This window comes from Ursus americanus, chromosome 24, assembly GCF_024610735.1.
Source record: "Ursus americanus isolate L20-20 chromosome 24, mUrsAme1.1.p, whole genome shotgun sequence".
In the NCBI taxonomy this organism is placed as follows: Eukaryota; Metazoa; Chordata; class Mammalia; order Carnivora; family Ursidae; genus Ursus; species Ursus americanus.
In genome coordinates this window covers 21,925,150-21,950,480 of record NC_142150.1, presented here as the reverse complement: position 1 = coordinate 21,950,480, position 25,331 = coordinate 21,925,150, and the positions used below count along the sequence as shown (strand labels likewise).

Genomic DNA, 25,331 nt, shown 5'->3' with positions numbered 1-25,331 from the left:
GAGAAGTTTGGGGCGCCTGGGTGGCTCAGTTGGTTAAGTGTCTGCCTTCAGCTCAGGTCCTAATAACCAGGTCCTGGGATCAAGTCCCGTGTCCAGCTTCCTTCTCGGTGGGTGGGGAGCCTGCTTCTCCCTCTCCCGCCCCCCGTGCTTGTGCTCTCTCTGTCTCTCTGTCTCTGTCTCTCTCTGTGTGTCAAATAAATAAATAAATAAAATCTTTAAAAAAAATATCCAAATGGTAACAAATGATGCACTCACAGGCTTCAAAGGGGACTTGAAGTAGATGGTTTCACACAGACAGGTCCCAGGCAGCTGCAGAAAGTTCTGGGAGGGACCCCCTCCACTATATCACCAGCCAGAATAAATAGGCTCTAAGCTTTTATTTTTTTCTTGCTTACGAAGCCAAGTCTTAGGAGGGAGAATCCAGTTGACTGAGCTGAGACCACATGCCTACTCGTTGGCTATATGAGGGCGTCTAGATTTAGGATTCAATCAAACCATGCACAGTGGGGTAATTTCCCGGAATAAACCAGATGTACTTGAAGCAATGGACGTGGGGTGGCCACAGCCATGACAAATGCTCCTTCTACCTACCAAGTCCTCCGGTGGAGGTGGGGGAATGTTTTGTGGTCCCTCTCTGCAAAGGGGGTGCTCGTGCCAACTGAACTTCACATGTGTGGTCTTACACAGAAGGTTCTGGCAGCATAGATCAGTGAAAAAACCCCTGAGGCCCGCCAGACTGTAGCACATAACCTCAAGGGAAGAGCTGCCCGTCCTTAGCGTGAACAATCCCAAAGTTCACTGGGTTCACGAGAGCGCACTTCACAGAGTGATCTCCATGCGGGCATTCTCGGGGGAAGGACTCAAGAACTCAATCGGCCCTTTTCACCTCCAATTTCCCCCGTTCCTGCCCAGGGTGATTAATGCCATGATGGCTTTGAGGACAGCTCCGCAGAATCCCCAGGGACCTCTAATCCTCGGATGGCAACCTAAATCTATTTGTTTCCTCCCAGAACCCTGACCATTTCTACGGGCACCAGCTAAGCCCTCGGGAACATCTTTTGTAAACCTGTCAGAAATACTCTGGGGCCTTGGTGAGCCTTTTCTAGTTTGAATTTCTTTTTCCTTCTATCCCTCATTGTGGTCAATTTCAGAAAGGTGGTTTTATCCTCTTTGGTTCTTTTTTTTTTTTTTTTTTTTTTAGCAGCTCTGTAGATGATGGCCTTGTTTCTTTGACACTGTCTGAATGATCTCCCTTTATCAGCAGATTTCTGTGGCTTGTCTTTGGAGGCATAATGCTAAGAAATTGGTTCAGGGAAGAATCACTAGTGAACCCCCAAAGACATATGAAACTGGCTTTTCATAGGATGACTCATGGGAAAGGGGGTCAACAAGCAAGCTTCTCGTGAATTACTGATGTGACAGTAACACAGACAATGTTAGGTGTCTTTTTTTTAAAGATTGATTGATTGATTGATTTATTTATTTATTTATTTATTTGAGAAAGAGAGCTCGCGCATGTGAGCGGAGGGAGGGGTAGAGGGAGAAGGAGACAGAATCTCAAGCAGACACTGCACTGAGCTCGGAGTCAGATGCAGGCCTCGATCTCACCACCCCGAGATCTCAACTCTAGCCAAAAGCAAGAGCCAGACATTCCACCAACACCGAGCCACCCAGGCACCCCAATGTTAGGTGTCTTTAAACAAGACTATTAAACACAGAATATTTTACTATATGAGTGGGCAGAAGTGGGTAGAAAAGAAGCCATTTGATCTTTCTGTGTCTTTACTTGTGTCCTAGGGGTCAGTTCCTAATACTTCCCGTTTCTTAACTACGGGCGGGCGAGGTGTTTTTCTAAGTGCTTTACATGTGTTAACTCATAAAAGGTAGGTCTTCTTCTTATTCCTATTTTCAGATGAGAAAACAGAAGGTCAGAGAGCATAAGTTAAGTGCCCAAGGTCACAGAGTCAAAAAAATGGAGGATCCAGGGTCAGAACCTAGAGTCTGTCTCTAGATTCCAGCCCTATGCTATTAAGCTACAGGGTCTCCCTAAGGGGCAAGGGTCATGTGATACATCTCTGCCCTCTGTGCCTTGGCAGAGGCTTACTTTTGTAGCCTCAAATCCTGCAATTCTCCTTCTGAGACCACACTCTCCAATCACACTGACCTTCTTTCATTTCTGAACAGCAAGCTCCCTCTCTCCGAGCCTCAAACATGCAATTCCTTCTGATTGAAATGCTCTCCACTCCCTCTTTTCCCCTCTACGCTGGCTGACTTCCACTCATTGCTCTGGTCTCTGTTTAAATGCCACATCCCTCAACCTCCAATGTGAGGTTGTCCCCTATTAACACTCTCATAGGGCCATGTATTTTCCTGTCATTCCATTTATTACAGTAATGATTTGCTTAATGTCCGTCTCTTTTACCAGGCTCGACACTCCAGGAGACCAGAAACTACGTCTCTCGTTTGCTGACCTGTCCCCACTGCGTAACACAGTGCTTGACCCAAAGTAAGCAGCCAGGAAATATTTGTGAAATGAATAGATGCTCAGTGTCTGCTTGCCAAATAAATGAAGGCTGTGAATAAGGCAGGGCAACCAAAGATAGGGCTTAGGATGACGACTCCATTGTTTCATTATACCTTACGCCCAGGGGGTGTTATTCAAACTGTATAAGGAACAATCAGAACTCACTGTTGGTCTTAGTCCTGGGACACAGGTCCAAGAGACTTCCTGCTATCCTAGGTGTTCACCTGTTAGTGGCTGGATCACAGGTGTAGGGCATTGTTCAGGAGAAGGGCTGGGGTGTTTAGGAAAGTGGGAGAAGCTCTCTGGGAATTCAGGGCAGTAGGCATTCATCAACCGAGCTGGAAGTATTTCAGTGGTCTGATAACCACCATAACTGTACCGATATACGCCGCACATACCTGAGCCATGAGTCATCGCTTGAAAATAACCCAGCAGGGATTTCACGTGAAGCACCAACTTCTGAGTTGTTACGTTTAAAGGCGTTACGATAATTCATATGGTGTGAGTCATGCACCCAGGATCATAGCATCGGAAAGGGTACGCACTTTCTGTGGAGTTGGGTCATGAATATAGATTAAAGGGAAACTTTAGGAAGGTCTCCACTGCAAACACATGGAGGAAAACAGAGCCATTCAGCAACTTTCTGGAGGACGTCTTTTATTAGCTTGATGCCTTGAGAAGTCAGAGATGCTCAACGTCTTCATTAGCATTTTGATGTGGCTAATAGGTCCCTAGAGATGGTCTCACGAAATGATAAAACGGATCGTGCTGCCCCTGGAAGGGCAAGGTCAAGATGCCTGTGTGACGGCCAAGGTGTTGTTTTCTTCACAAGGTCGGCAGAGCCTGGTCTTCAGGGTCACACAGCCAAAGATCAAGTGGTGATGGCTGGACTCTGCCTAGCTGGCAGCTACGGTGGAGGCAGGAAGCTGACTGCAGATGGAAAGTCATTTTCCCTGAAGTTACTTGACCTTCCTTTAACCCTAGCCCTTGTGCCTCAATGTGGCCTCGCTTTTCCTGCTCTGATGCTGATTGCAGGTCAATCTGAGGGCCGGGTGTTCCAGAGGCAAAGGCTGCCCCCTGGCCATTCTAGCGCATGGGATTCTTTTTAACAGCCCCCCCCCCCATCCCCCTATCTTCTTGTTCCCAATCCTTGCCTTTCATCTTCCTTTTTAATCACTTTCCTGGCTTGTATCTCAAACTTGCCCGTGGCAAACAGAACAGAATTTGTTATTGACTCCTGGGTCACTTGTTTCATGGATTATTTCAGGTCAGATCCTATTAAAGTAAATGTCTCCACTATGGGGAAATCTCTCTGAATAACCAAACAGGACATTTACTCCTCAAGTAAGGGCCAGCTTACTGCAAGCAGTATTTGGTAGCAGGGTTTAGAAAGAGCTCAGGCGGACTTTGTTTCCAGCAATAATGGCGAACTACATGACCTAAAAACCTTCCCTCTATTAAACTCCTATAAATGTTTTATAAAATATAACAAACATCTTTTTAAATGCATAGCTGAGCTCATAAAAATGTAAGGAAAATCCCCAGGGGTCCGAAACAAAGAGAGAATCAAAATCAGAGTGATAGGTGTGAACTGAAACTGGGGTTGCCCTGATTGTGTGTGTGTGTGTGTGTGTGTGTGTGTGTGCGTGCATGTGCGTGTGTGTGAGTGTGAGTGGTGTGTGTGTGTGTGAGATCTTTGTAATCAGGTGATTCGGGTTTAATGTGCCCCACCTGGCGTTGGGTGGGTGGGGAATTTGGATCTTTCCAACACCCTGCATAAAGCTAAGACCCTCAAGAAAATTCTATCCTTCCAGCAAAGGACAGTGTGAGAAAAGATTGCTTGTCTTAGCCTGAACTCTGGTTGGAGAAAATAAAAGTCTCTAGGAAGACTCCTCCTGTTGTCATCCACGTTTAGTATTTAAATTTACACTATCATCCAGGACCTCAATTTCCAGGCAAAACAGTAAATATAAAAGTGAGCCAGTGTTGCCTTTCCCCCTGGGTTTCCCCGAAACAAGGAAATGAAATGTCTTGGGAAGGATGTATGTTCAATCCAAACAAAATCGGAGCGTCACAGGTAAAAGCTTGGATGAGCATGAGCTTATCCTGCAAAATTACAAAATGCAAAGCTTTTGTGGGTCAGGTTGTCAGGTTTAGGAAAGAAAACAAAACAAGACACCCAGGTAACTGAATTTTAGAGAAACAAAATATAATTTTCTATACAAGAAATATATTGCATGCAACATACTTATACTAAAAATTACTTATTATCTAATATTTAAGTTTAAATTTAAATTTCACATGGCAACCCTGTCTGTGCAAAAGTCAGGAGACACAGAAATAACAGGAGAAGACCGCCCCATCCCAGAACTCCAGATACTAGAGTAATCAGATCTACACTTTCAAGTGATTGAATACACTAAAAGATTGAATACATCTTGAAAACATGAGAAAAGAAGAAAATATCTTAAAAATGGGAAGTTTTAAAAAAGGACTAAATACTACTTTGGAAGACGGTTTGGCAGGTTCTTTTTTATAAAAGTAAATGGCATCTTATCATCGCATGATGCAGCAATTGCATTCCTTGGTGTTCACCCAAAGGAGATACAAGCTTGTATCCACACAAAACCTCCACGTGGGTGTTTATAGCAGCTTTATTTATGGTTGCCAAAAACTTGGAAGCAACCAAGATGGTCTTTAGTGGGTGAATGGATAAATAACTTGCAGAACATCCCGACAATGGAATATTACTCAGCACCAAAAAGAAATGAGCTATAGAGCCATGAAAAGACATGGAAGAACCTTCATTGCATATTATTAAGTGGAAGGATTCAATCTGAAAAGGTTTCACGTGTATGATTACAACTATATGACATTCTGGAAAAAGCAAAATTATGGAGACAATAAAATGATCAGTAGCCAGGGGCTTGAGGGGAGGGAAGAAGTAATAGGCAGAACACAGGATTTTCAGGGCAGTGAAACTACATGTTTGTATGTTACTATAATGGTGAATACATGACATTATACATTTGTTTAAATCCATAGAATGTGTAACACCAAGAGTGAAACTTTATGTAAACATGTACTTTGGGCGATAACGATGTATTAACAGAGGTCCATCATTTGTAACACACGAAAACTCTGGTGGGAAATGTCTGCTGGGAAACTCTGGTTTGGAAATGGTGATAATGGGGATGCTATGAATGTATGGGGGCAGGGAGTGTGGGAAATCTCTGTACCTTGGCTTAATTTTGCTATGAACCTAAGATTGCTCTAAAAAGAGCAATTTCTTTTTTTTTTTAAAAAGAACCAAAAATGGGGCACCTGGCTGGCTAAGTTGGTGGAACATATGACTCTTGATTCAGGGTTGTGGGTTTGAGCCCCATGTTGGGTGTAGAGATTGCTTAAACATAAAATCTTTTTTAAAAAAAGTAGTAAAAAGGACTTCTGGAAATAAAAATAAAGTCATTGAATTAAAAAAGACAAAGCAAAACCTCAGGGATGGATAAAATAGTTGCTTACACACTGTTGGAGAGAGAATAAGTGAACTGGAAGACAGATCTGAGAAATTACCTGGAGGGCAGGGTAGAAAGATTAAGAGATGGAAAATATATACTGGAACTTGGGCCACGGGGGATAGAAAAAGATAACCTAACACATACCCAGTAATATTTCTAGAAAGAGAAAATAGAAAGAATAAGAGAGATAAAATATTTGAAGAGATAATGACTGAGACTTTGTCTAGACTAAAAAGAAAGACTCTTTAGATTTAAGAAACACATCATGTTCCTATGAGAGAAAAACAAAAATAAATCCACATTTATTTAATTAATTTATTTTTTAAAAGATTTTATTTATTTATTTGACAGAGATAGAGACAGCCAGTGAGAGAGGGAACACAAGCAGGGGGAGTGGGAGAGGAAGAAGCAGGCTCATAGCGGAGGAGCCTGATGTGGGGCTCGATCCCATAACGCCGGGATCACGCCCTGAGCCGAAGGCAGACGCTTAACCGCTGTGCCACCCAGGCGCCCCTAAATCCGCATTTAAACACATCACAATGAGATTACAGGACACCAAAACCAAAGAGGAGATTTTAAAAGAAACCAATTACTTAAGACCAATATTAAGAAAAAGGGAGGAATAGAGAAAGAAAGGAAGAGAAAAGAGAAAAAGTAAAAGGTCCAACCTACTCTTTGGTGTTAGATCTGTCTTCGAGCAGCGGCCCCACCTCTTTGACCTTAATCGCATTGAGCCTTACTTTTCACATCTGAAAAATAAATATTCCATCCAAAGTTATCATTGCTAATTTCCTGCAAAATGCCCAACAAAAGACTCATTTGTTAGTACTTGTTCAGCAAAAAGTAATTATTGACAGAAATAATTTCCCCATGATAGAAATTCCTGCAGCATAACCCCGCCCATGAACCCAACCTCAGCATGATTAACACTTAAATGGATGTCATATGGCAGAAAGCAGGTGCCATCCCTGCTGCAAGAAACAGAACAAAATAACAACAACAAACAACTCACCACCACCACCACCACCACCAAAAACAAACAAAAAACCCCCCACCTAAGCTTAAACCACCTTCATGGGACTCAAACCTCCCTGTGATCTTGTCAGTAGGACATCTTCAGAATTACTATAAAAATCTCTCCTTTTGTAGCTTCCTTGTCTTTTAGACTTACCTAAATTCAAAGATAAACCCAAGACCACCTTGCAAGCCTTCCTTGACCTCCCCCCAGAGCAGCTTACAGAGTCCTGCTACATGGTCTGTAGGACTTTCCTCTATCATAGCATTGATCACATATTGTTTCTGATAACATTCCAGCGTCTTCGGTAAACACTAGGCAACTTGAAGGCAAGCACCTCACCTATCTTGCTCACCACTGAATCCACAGGCCTTAGCACATGACCTGGAACTTTTTAGGAGGCACTGAAAAAGTTATTGCATCTTTAAGAGAAAATAAATGGAAAGTTAGGGATGGAATTCATTTACAGAGTTGCCATACATAAAAACATGGTCTTTTTCTAGAGTTGAAAGGGATTCTAGAGAACATCTAGTTCTTCCCATTGCTTTCCTAGATGGGAAAAATGAGGAGTTCATCTATTCGTCTGAAAGTCTAGGGCTATTTAGGAAACGGTGGAAGACAGACTCAAACCTAGCTTGGCCACTGCCCAAATGCTATAGCTTCCCTTCTACCATGTTGCCTCTCTGATCGGGATCATGGCTGTGTAAGTGAAAGGAGCCAGGCACAGAAGGACAAGTGATGTGCGATTCCGCTCCTGTGAAATATCTAGAGCAGACAAATTCACAAAGACAGAAAGTAGATTAGAAGTTACCAGAGGCTGGGGGTTATTGCTTAATGATGACAGAGTTTTTGTCTGACGTGATAAACATGTTTTGGAAATAGATCGCAGTACGGTTGTACAACATCGATAATATATTTCACTGACTTGCACACTTAAAAATGGTTAAAATGGCAAACTTTATGTTACGTATATTTTATCAGCAACTGCAAGAAAAAAGAAAAAAAAAAGATCATGGCTGTGGTTACAACCCGCTCGCCTTGCTTCTCTGGGTCATTTGTAGACTGGGGACACATTCTTTAATGAGCATTTTAAAAACCGTTGAGGGGAGGGTGTAAACAGGCAGACATAATGCATGATGTAGGACCATCAAATGAAAAGTGACATTTCTCTATTATTAACCCACAATTTCTCAGCGAAGGAAAAGCTCTAAGCTGGCACTGAAAAAAGGCCAGTTCCGTAAGCTATTTAATTTTTCTGGATAGGGTGTAAAGGAACTGTGAAAACCAGAAAAGGTACCGTATGGCACCAAAGAAAGAGGGGGAAAAAGAGTTCTTTCTCGTTGTTGTATTCCTCAATGAACAATTAGTTCTCTATTCTCTTAAACTCATTAAGGTGCTATTAAGAGAGAAATTTCAAAAGTGTCAAGAAGACATATCCTAAATGGAAAGAAAGTTGAAAAGATAAATAAAATGAGCATTCCTTTAGCTATATTTGGTGGAGTCCTGCAGAGAAAAAATATTCCAGCTAGGCAAGGCAGCATTGAGACATAGTTTATTAATGCAGTTTCCCCCACAGCAGGACATAGAAAGAGAAATTGGTAAAACAGTCACATTAAAAAATTATGACCCTACATCTGATCTTTATGAATACACAGAAAAGAAACTGCCCTCTTGAGTCGTCCTTGGGCCATGTTAAGGCAGAGATGCAAAGGATTTTTTTTCCCCCTCCAAAGCCCCACGACAGCACTATTTGCTCACACGTGGTTGGAACAGACTACAAGTCACTTCCCACATTAAGGGAATCTTAAAGGTGTTTATAAGCAGAACTTGGGGAAAATGTTGAGCAGTTCTCCCAATTATATTTTGAAATAAAATGCTTCGGTCTCCTGTTTTTAAAGAGTATACAAAATTGAAGTCTGTATTCCCTTTGGGGAAAAATTGTAGTCAGTGGTAAACTGGTTATGAACGGAATTTCCCTGGAATCTTAGAGCTGGAAAGGGGCTTACCCATCATCATCTAATCCAGTGTTTTGCAGTGGGTAGTCTATGTCCCACTGATGAGTTATGAAATCAGTTTAGAGGGTCACAGCTAACACTGGGAAGTAAAGGAAGAGGAGGGATAGAATAAAATTGAATTGAATATTAAAAGCATTTTGCGTATACTGTTTTGAGAAACTTTTGTTTCAGTTGTATGCCTCTGTGTGTGTGTGTGTGTGTGTGTGTGTGCGCATGCGTGCGTGCACATGCTGCTGGTTCACAACGTAAAGTGTGTGCCTTACTGTGAGTTCTGGTAAAAAAAATGCGAAAGTCACCAATGTAGGGGTGCTTGGGTGGCTCAGTTGTTAAGCGTCTGCCTTCGGCTCAGGTCATCATCCCAGGGTCCTGGGATGGAGCCCTGCATCAGGCTCCCTGCTCGGCGGGAAGCCTGCTTCTCCCTCTCCTACTCCCCCTGCTTGTGTTCCCTCTCTTGCCATCTCTCTCTCTGTCAAATAAATAAATAAATAAAATCTTAAAAAAAAAAAAAAAGTCACCAATGTAATCCAACACTTTCTGTTCCAGGTAAGACACCAGAGAGGGGAAATGACTTTCTCAAGTGACCTGTGAGTCAGAAGTAGCCCCGGGGCTCTTGACTCCCAGTATCCTTAACATTTGACTCTAATGATGGAAGAATGCTTGGAGGTGGGTGTCAACTCTTGCTCTGTGGTTTCCATACCACCCCCGCAGCTGGCATTCTAGTCCCTTTGGGAGTAATGGCTGTGTTCTGGATCAACTGGACTCCCCTTTCTCCTTCGCTACTAATTCTGCCAACTTTACACCATCGGGCCTCGGTGGTTCTGTGAGATGGAGCAGGTGTGTGGAGGGACGAATAATCCACGCCCGGCCTTGCACGGTCCACGACTATTGGACCGCTCAGAAGGTGCAAGATTCCACAGCTCACTGCAGCCTGGAGTTGAAGAGCCACAGGAGAAACAGAATCACAGCCTCCCTGTGAAAAAAAGAGGGGGTGCCTGTGACCGCTCACATGGAAGGCATGCTCAGAAAGGAGACAACCAGCTGACAACTGTGGGCTTTAGGTAATTCCTGCCAGACTTATGCACTCTGGCTGGTCTTCCTGAGCCAAAATAGAAGCATGCAGAAAGTGTTCTATGACTGCAAAGATAAAGCAGGGTTATGAAAGAGGATCCTGCCTGGGACTCAGAGTGCCTCTGATTTTGACTTAGAGGAGAAAACGATCTCCCTCACCAAGAAACAAACACTTACGTTGCATTTACCATGTGCCAGGCACTGTTCTGAGAATATTACAAATATTTACTCATGTAATCCACATAATCAACCTTCAGGCCTTAGAAGACTCTCCTGGCTGCAGCCGAAGGCAGAAGGTTGAGAAGAGTTGAGATGTGTTAAAATAATGTGTTTTTCTTCCTGATTTGAAGACAGGAGGGCGAATACTCTTAAGAGTGTAGACCTGTGTCACTGAGGAAGGGAATTAATCAATAGTCAAATCCAGGGAGAAAAGGTCAACTGCCTACTTTGTCCTGGCGGAAGGAATTGGGAGGAAGATTGTTCTTGCAAAGATTCATCACTTTTTGATGCTTTCCAGAAGTGGTGATGGATCTGCAACAAGCCATTTACTTAGAAAAAAAAATTACCCTCCTGTATTTGTAGGAGAGCTGCTTTGGTGTGAGGCGTCTGCCTGGGTGCAGAAACCACACTCTCAGGCCCATGGAGAGATCAAACCTGTGCCCTTGGCCTTATCCAGTGCTTTGCATAGTGGTGGGAGACGGTCCTCGGTACTTTGTTGAATTTATTTATTACCACACTTCAAAAACTGAACCTGACCTCGGAAACTGCTAGGTTTGGCTTTGATGCTGAAAATTAGTCGAGGTTTACTGAGTGTAAGAAGGGCAAGAGGTTTTTTAAAGATGAAGAGGAAGTGGAATTTTTTTTTTGAAGTACCTATTACGTGCCCCTTATGTTTTATATGTTAACATTAAATCCCACAATACTCTGATCGAATTTCCATTTCATAGATGAGGGAACTAAGTTAAATGATTTGCTGAAAGTAAATAGGTACGGGACAGAATTCAGAATAGAGTTTGCCTGCAGAATCCATTACTCTTTCCACATCAGGCTGCAGCCTGCAACTTTTGGGTGGTTATTTAAAAAAAATTTTTTTTTTTTGGGTCATCTGAAAAATGATTTGGCCCCAGCAGTGTTCAGTGACCATGGCAAATCTTTAATTGATCTTTCCATGCCATAGCCTACCGTTTATCCACGAGGAATAGCAACAGTTAAAGCCTGTTCTCTGTAATTAAGTCTTGGTTCCCTTACCAACTCCACCATGTAATTAAACTTATTTCTCGAACAGGCAGATATGGTTCACTAAAAAATCTGAGAAGAGCCATTTAAATTACGCTTAGTTTCTTGCTTTGGGTTAATGGCCAAGTCTGGGCTTGGAACTGAAGTTTAAGAGGAATGTAGGGAATGTTGCTGGCCCAGAATTCACCAGTGTTGACTCAACACTGGAGTCAGGGTGTATTTCCTGCGAGGTCTGTGAAACTTATTTTTGCTCATTGTTTTCCTCCATGAACATGTTGGGCAAAAATGCAGGTTGCTAAATATTTATCCTTTTCTTGGAGCAGCCTTGGTTGACTTAGGCAGCAAATCCCATATAGTTATTAATCATCAGAAATGGAAAATGTTTCTTTTTGAAGGGTGTAATTATCAGAGGTCTCACATGAACAGTGTCTTGAGAAAAAAAAAGATATTGCCCATATCAGTACATTCTGTGGCTGTACTAATGAAAAATTTGGCTTATCCCACAAAGTTTATGGACTTTGGTGTTTCTGTTTTTTTTCCCAGTCGAAGTAAGATTTGGCTTAGCATAAGGCACTGAAAACGTAAGGATGGTATTACATAGTGAAATTATACAGGCTGTGTTGTAATGTGGAGTGAGAAGGGGAACCCACAGAGATTCAATTATCTTCAGGAGTCTATAAAACCCTAGGCTTACAAATGCACATCAAATAAGTAACTATTACAGTAACCAAAAGTTGCTTTAAGTTAAAAGTCATTAAATAAAAATAATAGGCAACATCACTTGGACCCAGACATCAAAAAAACGTCAAGATAAAACACAAGTGGGTTGTAAAACAAACACAAACCAAACCCCTTTCCTCTCTCCCCTTGGGTCAAAAAGGAGCTTAAGACAATTCGAAAAGTATTTTCTAAGTTTGCACTCCCCAAAATGTAAGGATTCAAAGGTTCCATACAAAAATAGTGCCCACTTTCTTGGTCTCACCATGGCTGTTCTGAAGGATCATGCGATTAGTACCTGGAAAAAACACCAACACAATCTCTTAAGAGGGTTGGAGGAGTCCAGATGTTGGAGATTATGATCTCCTGGATGCGATGGAATTTATGCCAGATTTTTTTGTGCCAGGAGATTAAAGAGAACAATTAATTTATGACTTTCTCTACCTGTTTGCAATATGTGCTCAGCTTATCATCTGTATATATTGTGATGCATGGTAATTACAATGCTGAAAAAAATGTACAACACGTGCCCATTGTCGTTAGGTTTAAAAGGGGGGCATTTGTCATATTTTAGCCTGCACAGCTGGTTCTATCATATTTGCCAAATGATTAATATAGGAATATATTACAGTGAAATCCTTTTATATCAAAGTTTTATTTGCCAGGAAATAGAATACTTTCCTTCCCTCTCCCTCCCCCGCATTCTCTACTTAACTCTGAAATTTCCTGCACTAGGGTTCATTTGAGCGAACAAGACAGGGAAACTGCTGTCTTTGTTCAATTCTCTTAGTTCCGGTAATCACAACTGGGCTATATATGCACCCTTTGTTTTAAAAAGCACATCCACAAGGGAGAAAACCTAAAGCTTATTTTAAAAGCAGGCAGGGCATCAGAGGTCTGCCACAGTTAAAACCACAGAAATTAAGTTCTAAATTTTAAACTCCCTTTTATTGAAATATAAGTTTGTTTAGTATATTTACAACACACTTTATGCACATATATACACAGAAGGCAAATTTTGTCAAATAAAAAAAGTTTTTCTTAATAAAAAACTAAAATAAAAACAAAGTAAAGTGCATGAAACTCATTTTCTTCTGGTGAACAACATCATTGTCAAAATTTTGGTCAGAGGGGAGGGGTTAGGAAGAAGAAATTCATTACTTGACTCAGTGCATACCGCCGGTCCTGCATTTGCAGCCTTTAGGCCAAAAAGGTATGTGGTAAGGAACGAGTCAGACAAATCATCAGGGTCTGTAGGACCCCCCGGTTCTGAAGGTCCTGCTCTCTTTGTCCTATCGGGAGCCTTCCCCCAGCTCCTAACAGTGATCTCACCATCACGGTGCTGGAACAAAGGCAGAACACAGGAAGGGGGCTCCACCAGCCAATGTCACAGCCCTGCTCCGGGGCCACCAGCGCTGCGTTTGGTAGGAAATGCACAATTAGCTCAACGGCTCAAATAGAAGTTTTTCTTTTTCGGAAAGGGAATGAGGGGGGCAGGGAATGGGATGCATCTCCCACAGAGACGGCCACCCGGGGGCCAAACTCCAGCCGCCGGTTTCTTCGGATCCAAACTCCGTGCTGGCACAGGGCAGAATCCTTTTATAGGCTGTTACACTTCTCGCCCCGGTGAGTTCGTCCTCCTAGAACTTTGAAAGGAAACAGCAGGAGACGGAGAGAAAGGGGCAGGTGGGTGAAGCTGTGAAGTTTTAGCCTCCATTCCGCTCGGGGCACCGGCTGGGCGTTGGCCGGTCCCAGGCGGTGGCCGAGGCGACGGCCCTTCCCCCATCATCCATTCCCCAGCCAGGGGTCTCTCCCTCTCCTCTTCCGAGGGATGCTAAGTCCCCGGGCGGCGGCCGTATTTGGCCTTGCAGTGCAAAATGTGCTTGGCGAGGAAGTCGAGGCGGCGCTGCAGCAGCTGAGCGTGGGGGTCGGCGAGCGCGGCCAGCTCCGGGAAGCGAGGCTCGTGGTGCCGGTAGAGGCGCAGCAGCCGGGCGGCCGCATCCTGGCCGCGGTGCAGCTCCAGCACGCGCCGCGCTGTCCGCTCGCGGAACACGCACACCGACTGCAGCAGCGGCTCGTTATACTTGTCCCACATGCCCGCCACCCGGTAGCCGTGCACCAAGCCCGCCTCGTTGTCCAGAAAGACCAGCGCCCCGCTGGGGCCGCGGTGCAGGTTGCTGGTGGCGCGCTGCATGACGCGCGGGTCCCACTGCAGGCTGAAGAGATTGCTGACGAGCCGGTCGAAGTTGGCCGTCAGATAGTCGAAAAGGATCAAGTCCGTCCACTGCACCAGGTCCACCAGCTCCGCCTGGCTGCGATTGGCCAGCTCGCCCCCGGCGGCACGCAGGGGCCGCAGCTGGCCGTCCTCGGAGCGCCAGGGCGCGGGCACCACCACGTCCGTGAGGTTAGGAAGCCAGCGCGTCAGGCTCACCACGCTGCCCTCCGTCCAGTGCGCTGCGCGAAGCTCCTCCTGCACCTGCGCCCACTGCGCGCCGCGAGCCTCCACCCGGGCCAGTGCCAGCGGCGGCACGTGGCGCTGGAGGCCCAGCAGGCGCGCCAGGTAGTAGGACAGGGCCTCGCCCTGTATCTGCTCCGGGTTGATGCCGTAGCGCACGCAGGCACGGGTGCCGTCGGAGAAGCGGGCCAGCCGGTTGGAGCTGCGCCCGCAGCCGCCGCGCTCCAGGGCCACCACCCGGGCGCGGCGCGCCGCCTCCAGCCACGCCGCCGCCTGCGACTCCGAGAAGCCGCGGGGCACCTGCTCCTCCAGGCCGCGGCTCCAGAAGACGCCCCCGTGCACCGCGGCGCGCCCCTCGGGCCCGGGCCGCCGGGCTGGCACGTGCCGCCCGCGCACGCCTGGGGGCCGCCGGGGAGGGCCGTCCGCGCCGGCAGCCAAGGTGAGCAGCGCCCGGAAAGTTTTCAGGGAGCCGCCGCGGGCGTCCCGCGCTAGGGGCGGGGGCAGAGGGAAGCGAGGCGCGGGCCCCGGGCCGCCGCTCCGGGCCGGGCGCCGGGAGAGTCGGTCTTCGGGCGGCTGGGTGCGCGGCGGCAGGAGCCCGCCCCACAGCGCCAGCAGCGAGCCCAGCGCCAGCAGCCAGAGCCCCGCGGCGGCGGCGGCGGCGTCCCGCATCCTCCTGCCCATGCTCCCCCGGCCGTGCCGGGGCCGCCGCCGCTTCAAGCCGAGCCCGGGCGCCCGGGTCCCGGCGGCGAGGCGGGCCCGGCAGCGTGCTGGCTCCGGGGCTCCGGGCGCCTCAGCCCCATCGCGGCCGCGGGGCTCTGCCCGGCGCTGGGAACTCGCCTCGCCGCCGCTTCCCAGCTGCTTTTGTATTTCGCTGTGAGACCCTCGGGCGGGCGCGATTCACAGGCGCCCGGACCACGTGGGAGCGAGGGGGATCCCCCTCCCCCTCCGCGGCCGCCGCTCCCCGCCCCCCACTCCCCCGCCCCCTTCCCTCCTCTTCCCCTTAAAGCGGCGATGGCTCCTTCCGAGCGGGAGAGGCGGCCCCACTTCGGTCGGGGACTTCGGGGCCTGGTGGAAGCCGGGCCGGCGGCGCCCGCGCGGGGGTGTCGGAGGGGGCGGTGCGGAGCTGGAGTTGCGCGGGGAGAGGGAGGGACGCGCCTCTGGCCCCGGCGGGGGTCGGAGTGGTTGCTGGGTGCCCCGCGCCGGGGCAGCGCCTGGCCTCCTGCAAAGTTCAGAGTGACCCCTGCCGCGCTCCGGGCGCCGCCTGGCGAGGGTTGGGGCGGGTCCCTTGGCCTTCTTGCTTTCCGAGGGTGTGATTCACCCTGCCTTATGCAAATCCACGGGAAGCTCTCCGAGCCACAGAGGATGTGACTCCAGCCCGGTTAGAGGAACCATCTGTAGCAAACAACTTTGAACCGACACCCCCTTTTCGAGAGCGCCTACCACCGCGGGTCACTGCGGGCGTGTGCGCTTTGAGGTTGGTGGTTCTATCTTTCCTGAGGGACTCACGGGGAATTAAACCTCGCTGTGCAAGTAATAGAACCCCTAGGCCAGCTCCCAGCCATTCGTTCATCCATTCAACGAAGCTTGGTCTCTGGGCAGTAAAACCCACGGATTCTCCTCGTGCTCCTGGAGCTCACGTTCCAGGGAGAGGTTCAGGTTGCTATGAGAACATTGTAACCCAGGATCCGACCTAGTGCAGGAAGGAGAGGTTGTCAGAGACTCTCTCTCCAAAGAAATGATATAATTTTGCTCAGGAGGAAACTGAGGCGGAAAAGGCTTGCGCAATATGCTGGGCTTAGCAAGTACACACACTAAATAAAATTCAAACTCGGACCTTCTGGCAGCACGCCACCTGATTTTCCCTCATCAGGAAAGCTCATTATTTTTTATCAAGTTGCCAGCATTTTCATTTTTTTAACTGTCATTTAGCTAGTCACTTTATTCTCCAAATGTGATTTTCAATTCAAATGAAAAAAAAAATCCCGATATTACATTTGACTTGCTGGTTTCAGGGAAAAACAAATCTTTGGGGGGGGGGCATGGAGAGTGGAGGAGAAAAAACCCCAAAACAATGACAAAACAAACCACACTCTCTTCCAGCCACCTCTGGGTTCAAGCCACCAAGAAGGCTCTTGAATAAGAATTGGCTTCCTCCCTTTCCTCTCTGCAAGAGTGTGTGTCCCAGATCCAAACCAAGATTCCCAGGTAAGACGCAAAATTGGGGGTGGAGGGGGACTCCGCCTCCTGGAGGCAGGAGTTAGAAATCTACTTTCTTACATGTGTTTCTTTTCTCTATCCACCATCAGGTGCACATGGGGGTTTTCAACTTCATTAGCTCATCAGCTGGCACTGATTATATTTTATTCTCCAAAGAATGAATGTTTAGAGTTACAGGGCAGACACCCTAATGTTTGTGGCTGACCGGAGGCATCAAAAGACCACATCTGGAGCCTTCTAGCGCTGACCCTGTATACTATACCCTCAAGTGTTTCCATATTGGCTGAAGTGTGGAGTCTTTGTTGAATCTGTTCCATACCACACAGCTCTATCATGCCTTTTTACAGATCTTATCTGATGCTGTGGTCACTATGGCTCCCATATGGAGGCATCAAAACATAGTAATTCATTAAAAGGTATTGTTCCTGCTCTGTGTAAGCTCCTCGCCCTCTATGTTAACCTAGAGAGCAGGGACTACTATTTCTTAACCTTTTATTTCTCTTACCACTTAACATAGTATATTACACTAAATAGATGCTCAATAAGTTGAATTTGATTTTTTTATCTTTTGGTTTACCTTCTGAGAATTTTTTTTTTTTTGAATGCAGCGCATTCAGCCTGGGTAAACCGTAAGCAAGAGCGCCACCTTGTGGGCATAAGTGGAATATCATCTGCTTAGAGAAATGTGTATACATGGTTAAGAGGATGATTCATTTATTCCAGCTAAATTCTGAGCCTATGACATGGCTACCACAGCCGGTGACATGTCCTAGGTGCTATGGGGAAATCCAAAGTAGTTGGTGTCTCTCTCTCTTTAGCTGTTAACAACAGCGTAAAGAACTATAAGGGATAGTTCATTGTCATTGTCCGAGGAGTCCCTCTTGTCTGTTTTTTCTGGGCTGCCTAGCACGGTGCCTGGCACTTAGTGGGTGTTCAGTAACAATTTGCCGAATAAATCATTGGAATGTTAATGAGATTAAGTTTCTGCAAGTGGCATGTATTGATTTAAAAAAAAACCCAACTTACTACTAAAAGATACAAAATAAGAACTTTCATCTTAGGGACACCTGGGTGGCTCAGTTGGTTAAGCGTCTGCCTTCCGCATAGGTCATGATCCCAGCATCCTAGGATCGAGTCCCGCATCGGGCTCCCTGCTCAGTGGGGAGCCTGCTTCTCCCTCTGCCTGCTGCTCCCCTGCTTGTGCTCTCTCTCTCTCCCCCTTTCTCTGACAAATAAATAAAAATCTTAAAAAGAAAAAGAACTTTCATTTTAAAAGGAAAAAAATATCAGCGAAGGCTCCACATAATGTGGGAAGAGGAGGCACATGACTTTCATTCTAGAAGAGCTGGCCTCCAACCCAGATATTCCAAATCCCAGAATCTTTCCATCATGTTCCTGGTATTGATGAAGAAACTGGGTCCATCATGTTCCTGGTATTGATGAAGAAACTGGGTCTTACAGAAGTCAGCTAAGATCTTACCTTTTGGAAGATGGACTGGCCTTATCCTAGCCCTTTTTTTTTTTTTTAAAGATTTTATTTATTTATTTGACAGAGATAGAGACAGCCAGCGAGGGAGGGAACACAAGCAGGGGGAGTGGGAGAGGAAGAAGCAGGCTCACAGCGGAGAAGCCTGATGTGGGGCTCGATCCCACAACGCCGGGATCACGCCCTGAGCCGAAGGCAGACGCCCAACCGCTGTGCCACCCAGGCGCCCCTTATCCTAGCCCTTTGCCTGCAGCCACAGGACCCAAAGCACCGTGTATCACAATGGGCCACACTAATAGAAGCTTGAGCAAGTGCACCGAAATACAGAAAGGCACCAAAGGACTAAAACCAAAACCAAAAAACAAACTCCGAGTGGAATGCCATTTTAAAGTGGTATTTGATTATTTTAGACAGTGTTAAAACATTAAACACACTCCTGTGTTTTACCTGTAAGATGACAACATTCCCACTTGCCTTAACCTCCCAGCCTGGGGACACTCCCCTTCCCCACTCATGGCCAAGCCACTGTGGCTCCTTGGGATAGCACCATTCATCACGATGTCCAGCCCCTGGCCCTTCTGCCCCTCTGGTAGTGGCTTTAGGATGAGGGAAGGTGCTGCTTATCTGTCCCTACCTGGTACCCTATTTTCACCTTGAGAACTTTCTTAATATTCCTCTGAGCTTCTCCCTGAGCCTTGACTTCCAATTGCTTCACATTTTTCCATAGTCCTGTTGGAAGAATGATCTGGCTCATTTAACAGTGCCTCCTGGGAAAGAGGGTGGGGGTGGCGTTGAGGGTTGGGAACAGGGCAGGAGGCTCGGAGTTGGAACCTTTCCCAAGTCTGGCATTTCCACATTCTGGCTGTTTCCTTTCTGGCGGGTTATTTCCCTTCTATGAGTTTAGGTTTCCACGTCTGAGGAATGAGGATAATAAATCCTGCCTACCTCACACAGTTGTTAGGAAGTGCTAGCGAGACATTAATAATCACTACAGTGCTGGTGGCACACTGACCGAGTGCTTATTATGGGCTTGGCACAGGGCGTTACCTGCTTTCTCTGGCACACACACATCTCCAACAAATAGGAATGTCCCCACTTTACAGATGGGAACGCTGAAGCTTAACCAGTGACTGGCCCGAAGTCGTATAGCAAGTAAACGGCCGGGCTGAGGTTCCAGAATGATGGAGGACAGACCCCTTGCAAAAAAAACAAAACAAAACAAAACTGGGAAAATGTCAGATATAAAAAATTACTGCATTTAGTCAAAGTAGACTCAACTCAGGTTAAATTTTGCTTTGAAATGTTCTCTGGGGTTGCGACTAAGTGAAATGGTTAGGAGAACAAACCCTCAAACCAAATGGTCTGGGTTTAAAACTTCCCAGGTGTGCAACCTTGAATAAGTTACTCGGCCTCGCTGTGCCTCAGTGCACTCAGGTGTGAAATGCGGTTATAATAGTCTTACAGGTGTTGCTAATACTGATGGTAACAATTAGGTAACATCTGATGATTCATACTAATTAATAGTAACCTTGTAGCTTATTGAGAGAATTAAATTAGTCCCTATATTTACAGTGCTTAAAAGACCAAGAGTTCAGGGGCGCCTTGGTGGCGCAGTCGTTAAGCGTCTGCCTTCGGCTCAGGGCGTGATCCCGGCGTTCTGGGATCGAGCCCACATCAGGCTCCTCCACTATGAGCCTGCTTCTTCCTCTCCCACTCCCCCTGCTTGTGTTCCCTCTCTCGCTGGCTGTCTCTCTCTCTCTGTCAAATTAATAAATAAAATCTTTAAAAAAAAAAAAAAGACCAAGAGTTCACATTTACAGTATTTGTGTAATTCCATGCATGAGACAGCTAGCTGTGTGACTCCGGGCAGTTTTCCAACTTCTCTGGGCCATAGTTTTCTTATTTGGGTCTCTCTCCTCCCCACTCTTTGTCCCCCTAGGGTACATTATTTTCCTGCTCGGGGATCATTTTCCTTTTCTTGGTATGTCTCTATTAGATCACAAGCTCAAGAATTACTTAACTGATCCCGTTCTCACATACCCGGCTGTCAGGGGCAGGTATATACACAGCTTGTTCCAGGTAAGTCCTACACGATAGCGAGAAGGGGGTCAGGAAATATGATCGGCCTTGCAACTAGTCTGCCTGCCTGAATGAGTCTCACTTTTAAGAATACACTCTGTTTCACTGTGTTTCTGGAAAGAAAGTCAGGGTTGACAGAAACGTGTAATTTATGGTGAGACTAACATTTTTATGAACCTCTTTATTTCACGTAGCTCTCTTTTGACCTGCTTTTGAAAAAGGTTCCTATAGCCACTGCTGTTAGAATCTAGAATCTAAAGGTTAGAGCATTGGTGAATTAATTTAGCAAATTTGAAAGCCGTTGCCGACACGCAGCTCAGTCATAATGCATCATGCTCGAGTTACAGGGTATGGTGGTAAAAATTCCGGGCTGGGCACTTAGGGACGTGAGTTTTCTTTTTTTGCTGTAACGTAGTTCAACTGCCATTTTTGTTCACATGCAGAAGGCCAGGAACTGGGCAGTAAGTGACGGGGCAACTGCTTTTCTCTTGTCCTTGACGCCACGTCGGGAGCTTTGGTGGGTTGTCTTCTCTTCGGCTTTCTCTTCCCTTCCTTCTTTCTGGCAGCTCCTCATCCTCCTTCCGGCACCTGGTGCTAGAAGCGAGGCTGGACCCTGATTTTGCTAAGCCAGTCGTGGTGCTCTCAGTCCCCTTGCCCATGTTCGGTTTAGGCATAGGCTTATGACACCATTCTGGCCAGTGAGACCTGGAGTCCCCAGGGAGGTTTCTGGAAAAGATATCCACACTGTGGCCAAAAGCCACAGAAAAGATACGGCCCCTTTCCTCCATGGTTCAGATCCAGATTTGAGGGCTTCGACTTGGGATAGTCACTGCATAACTACAAGGGGAGCTAAGTGGACACACTGATGGGGGCAGAGGAGAAAGATGGAAGGAGCCTGGGTCCTGGGTAGTGGCACCAAGCCCTCAAATTAACTCTGAAGGCACCCTTCCTCCAGGCTTGCCGCGTGGTTGGGGTTTTGTCTGCAGCCAAAAGATTCCTAAATGCTGTACCCCTCGCAGAAGAGTTTACCCACCAGAGTGGAGGCGAACACGCAAGTAGATCTCTCCCATCACAAGGGGGCTCCTGGGCAGGCGGCATGGTGATGCCTTGAGGGACAGGAGCCGTGCAGCCCCGACCACGTCTTGCACTTACTAACTGTGCCATCTTGGGAAAGTCACTTAACCTCTCTGGGCCTGTTAACTCATCTGAAAAGTGGAGGCGATAACCGTACCTGCCTCATAACGTGATTGTGTGGATGAAACGCGCACGAAGCCTTGAGTAAGTGCTCCAGCTCTTACCGAAACATAAACCACGTGAAAGCACGGAGGAGCGCACAGCAAATTCCACCAGGGAAAGCGGGGAAGGCTCCACCAAGGGTGCAGATGTGAAGCTGAGTCTTGAAGGGCAAGGGGGGGGGGAGGTGTTTGCAGGTCAGGCTTTGGGGGAGAAGGGCATTCAGGCGAGCAGAGGGAACCACAGGGGAGCTCAGCAGCCAGGAGCCCATGGGTAGATTACCATATCTCTCAGGGGCTCAATTTCCTCATTCTTAAAAGCACTTGAATATGTGGGATTAGCTTAATCCGTTTTGGATACAAGAAACAATGCATAGGCCCCCTCCCTAGATTGAGAAGCTCCAGGTCAGGGATTCTCCAGGGCCCCTTCCTCATTCACTTACGGCTCTTTCCACCCAGCCTGAAGACATTCAGTCAACAAACATCTCCCACGAAAGGAGGTGCCGTTGGCTGGCTTTGCTGATTTCTTTGTCCGTCGCCACCCAGAGCTTCAGCCAGCGCGCAGTTAGCCATGCAGCTCCGGCTCCTTCGCTTGCTTGGGCCCCGTCTCATCAGTCAGCTAGATGCTGAAGCTTAATTAAGCTTGTAAATCTTTCTGATTTTCTCAGATGAAAGGTGGCCCGTAAGCACCAGGCTTTATTTGGGTGGCTTCTGCCAAGGGTTATTATAAATAGGGCTTCGCGCGCAGTGGCTGAGCTCTTAGGTTGATAATGTGTCAAGACCAATCGAGGTTTCTGGGAGAGGAGATATTATCATAATGGTTCCATCATATGCAGCAGGTGTTAATGGAAGGGGCCGTGGAAAAAAAAAAAAACAGAAACGTCAGGCAAGCAGCGAAGCCGGGATAGAGGTGGCTGCCGGTGAGGCATCGCCGGCTCCTGGGATCTCCATCATCATCATTAGCTCTATTAGCCTTGGGGCCATTCTTCTGCCGTCTCATCGAGACCAGACTCAAACTCCAATAAAAAATGGATGCTTTAACTCCAAATGAAAATATATTCCTTCGCTGCTTTTTAAAATCCATTTACATTGAAATGATGGCCAGCAGGTAAGTAATTCATAACTGGGGGCTCACTGCAGTGCAGACGGGAGTGTCGTCAGAATGGTGAGCAGCCTGAGTGGGACGGCCAGGGACTTGCGGCCCTGGGAGAAGTCATCGCTGTGGGACTGAAAAGGGGCCGGAAGGGGTAGCTAACAGACACTCGCTGGTGGCTGGCGGGGACCAGTGAACAGAGACGTAGCTTCACATTTCAACAGTGAGACGGCGGCGGGGGGAGCCGGCTACAGGCTCTTCAGCGACGCAGCCCTGGTTAGGAATGTGCCAGCTTCCTGAGTCCCAGCTGGCATTGCCTAAAACCAGTTTTCTGCATCCCCTAGGCAGATGATCGATGACAGGTGATGGTGATGGAGATGATGAGGATGATGGCAATGGTGTAACCCCCTTGTTGGTTGACCCTGCCCCGCTCTTTCAAAGTTCAGTTCGTCTCTATCCAGATTCCCATTCCACGGCTTGGGAGGGTGCAGAGACTCTCCCTCTATTTCTGAGGGTCCCTGGGGCTCTGTTCCTCAAGCATGTCCTCTGCATCTGCTTCCCTGTTTGTTGTCTTGGCTCCAGCACACAATGACACGCTGCAAAGTTCAGCGTCTTAATCACCCCCCACCCCCCACCAGATGTACTTGTACCAAACGTACGAGGGTAGTGACTTTGCTGAAGATCTGCGGGGCTCCCCAGACTGGGAGTGGAGGGCGTCACATCGCTGTGCAAGGCCGTCGTCCATCTGGCTGTCCTTTCCCTCCTGTCTCTCCTCCTGTGTTCTTTGTGGAGAAACAGGCAGCTTTCCCCCGAGTTTCATGTAACCCAGGGCCACTCTCGCATGCAGGCTTTCTCAGGACCTCAGGTTCCAGACTGTCAAGGTTTCTCTGGCGATCAAACTGGGAAAGGGATGCTGGTGGACACAACATCTCCAGGCTACTTCCCATGTGAAAGGCAGGGTGCTGAGAGCTTTCTATGTACTAAAGCTTGAAGACCCATCCCATCCTGTCCTGGAATTGTTATTCCCCCCCTTTCACCGATGGGAAAACTGGAGCATTCTGACAAGTAACACTTGGCTCAGGAGACTCCTGCTAAGTGACAGAAGACGAATTCCAATCCTGGTCTGCCAAGAGAGCAAAGTTATGTTCGCTACAACGGCACGTGGCCTCCTGGGGCCGAGAAGAACCCTGGTGAGTTAGCAAAGGGGCCCCTGACTAGGGACTCGTCTCTTCCTCGGTACTGACACATAGTCTTTCTCCAAGCTCGTTTGAAGCAGGTGCTCACTGGTAGCTCGACTTGGCTGCACAATGGAGCCCATCCACTGGGAGATGGTGCAGGCTGGAAAGCTCCATGCGCTTGATATTTTAACAGGTGGGGCAAGAATGGCTAGAAAAGAAGTGGGCTGACCGAAGAGTCCTGGGGACCGTACCACTGCTGTCTCAGGACCAGAATAGCCTGAGCAGTTCACACAAGAATGCCCACTGTAATTTCTTCTCCGGTTTCTCCCCTCCCAGGAGCCAACTCTGAGACGGCCACAGGGAAGAAGGGCAGGTGCCTCTGGGGCTGGGCACGTTTGTTACACACCAGACGCTGAGACTCACTCTTGAATATCTCTGGTTCCTTTTCATCTCCGCTGAGGGAAAAAAAGAAGCAAGAAACCTCAGAGGCCATTTCTTGCCTGCCTGAGTTTAAAGAATGGCTGCATTTTAGGGACAATATGGGCCTAAGGAATAGCAGTAGAAAGGCTGAGGATTAATGGTGGTGATATATTTATATAGGTCCTTGCAGTTTTGCTGGGCACTCTCCATGCCCGTCTGGTGGATATTTACGACAACCTGCTAGGGAGGGATAGGGGGCAGGTGTGGGTGACTGTTCTTCTTTGATGGAGGAGAAAGTTGAGCTTCAGAGGGTTGTGTGATGAACACAAGGCAAACAGCTAGTTCCTAGCAGACCTGGAACTAGAGCGCGCTTTACCTGACTTCCACGTCAGAACTTTCCCAGGGCCGTCCCTCTTTGCCCAGTTCTGTTCACACCTGCAGACTCTGTCACTATCCTGGTTTTCCGCATGATTACACATTCATGTTACATGTATGTTCCAGTGTCCACTGAAACTCCAGTAAGGTGGACAGAAAAGAAGAACACAGGATTCCTAAAGAGCTAGAATATCTAAAAGCTCCTCTCTCATTATAGGTGCTTTCTATTTCTCCTGCTGGCATCTGTGACATGAAGGAGGATGGAAAGAACAATCAGAAGGGTCAGGGGGAAAGAGCAGGATTATTTTGAAATATTCTTCTTTGCTTGCCTGTTTCTATTGGTTAAATAACCAGAGGATAAATAGGGGCTTTAATCGAGGGGAGGCAGAGGGAGAAAGTGGAGGTAATCACCAATGACTGGATTATTTTCTTTTTGAATATTTATTTATTTGAGAGACAGAGAGCGAGCACATGTGCATGAGTGCGGAGGAGGGGTAGAGGGAGAGGGGAAGCAGACTCTCTGCCTGCTGAGCAGGGAGCCCAACACGGGGCTCGATCCCAGGACCCTAGGATGATGACCTGAGCCAAAGGCAGACGGTTAACCGACTGAGCCATCCAGGCGCCCCTCACTGGATTATTTTCTAAGTGACTTTTTTTGAAGTGGGGAGGGAAATTGCAAAACAACCCAGAACTGGCAAAGAGG

The 25,331-nt window shown here is 47.3% G+C and overlaps 2 protein-coding genes across 2 annotated transcripts in view; one reads left to right on the top strand and one right to left on the bottom strand.

Moving 5' to 3' along the window:
• Positions 1-12,777: 12,777 nt before the first annotated feature.
• FJX1 (four-jointed box kinase 1) lies at positions 12,778-15,537 on the bottom strand. The gene has a single exon (XM_045808501.2). The coding sequence runs from the start codon at positions 15,227-15,229 to the stop codon at positions 13,928-13,930; it is 1,302 nt and encodes a 433-aa protein (XP_045664457.2). The 5' UTR covers positions 15,230-15,537; the 3' UTR covers positions 12,778-13,927.
• A 74-nt stretch (positions 15,538-15,611) lies between these two features.
• PAMR1 (peptidase domain containing associated with muscle regeneration 1) overlaps positions 15,612-25,331 on the top strand; it is a 152,400-nt gene continuing 142,680 nt past the window's right edge. The window contains exons 1-2 of the mRNA XM_087854752.1: positions 15,612-16,022; positions 16,649-16,753. The gene's annotated coding sequence lies outside the window, so the exon portion shown is untranslated. The remainder of the gene's footprint in view (positions 16,023-16,648; positions 16,754-25,331) is intronic.

What these genes read in the sequence shown, in the direction of transcription:
- FJX1 (XM_045808501.2), bottom strand. Translation starts at nt 15,229, where the DNA reads ATGGGCAGGAGGATGCGGGACGCCGCCGCCGCCGCCGCGGGGCTCTGG.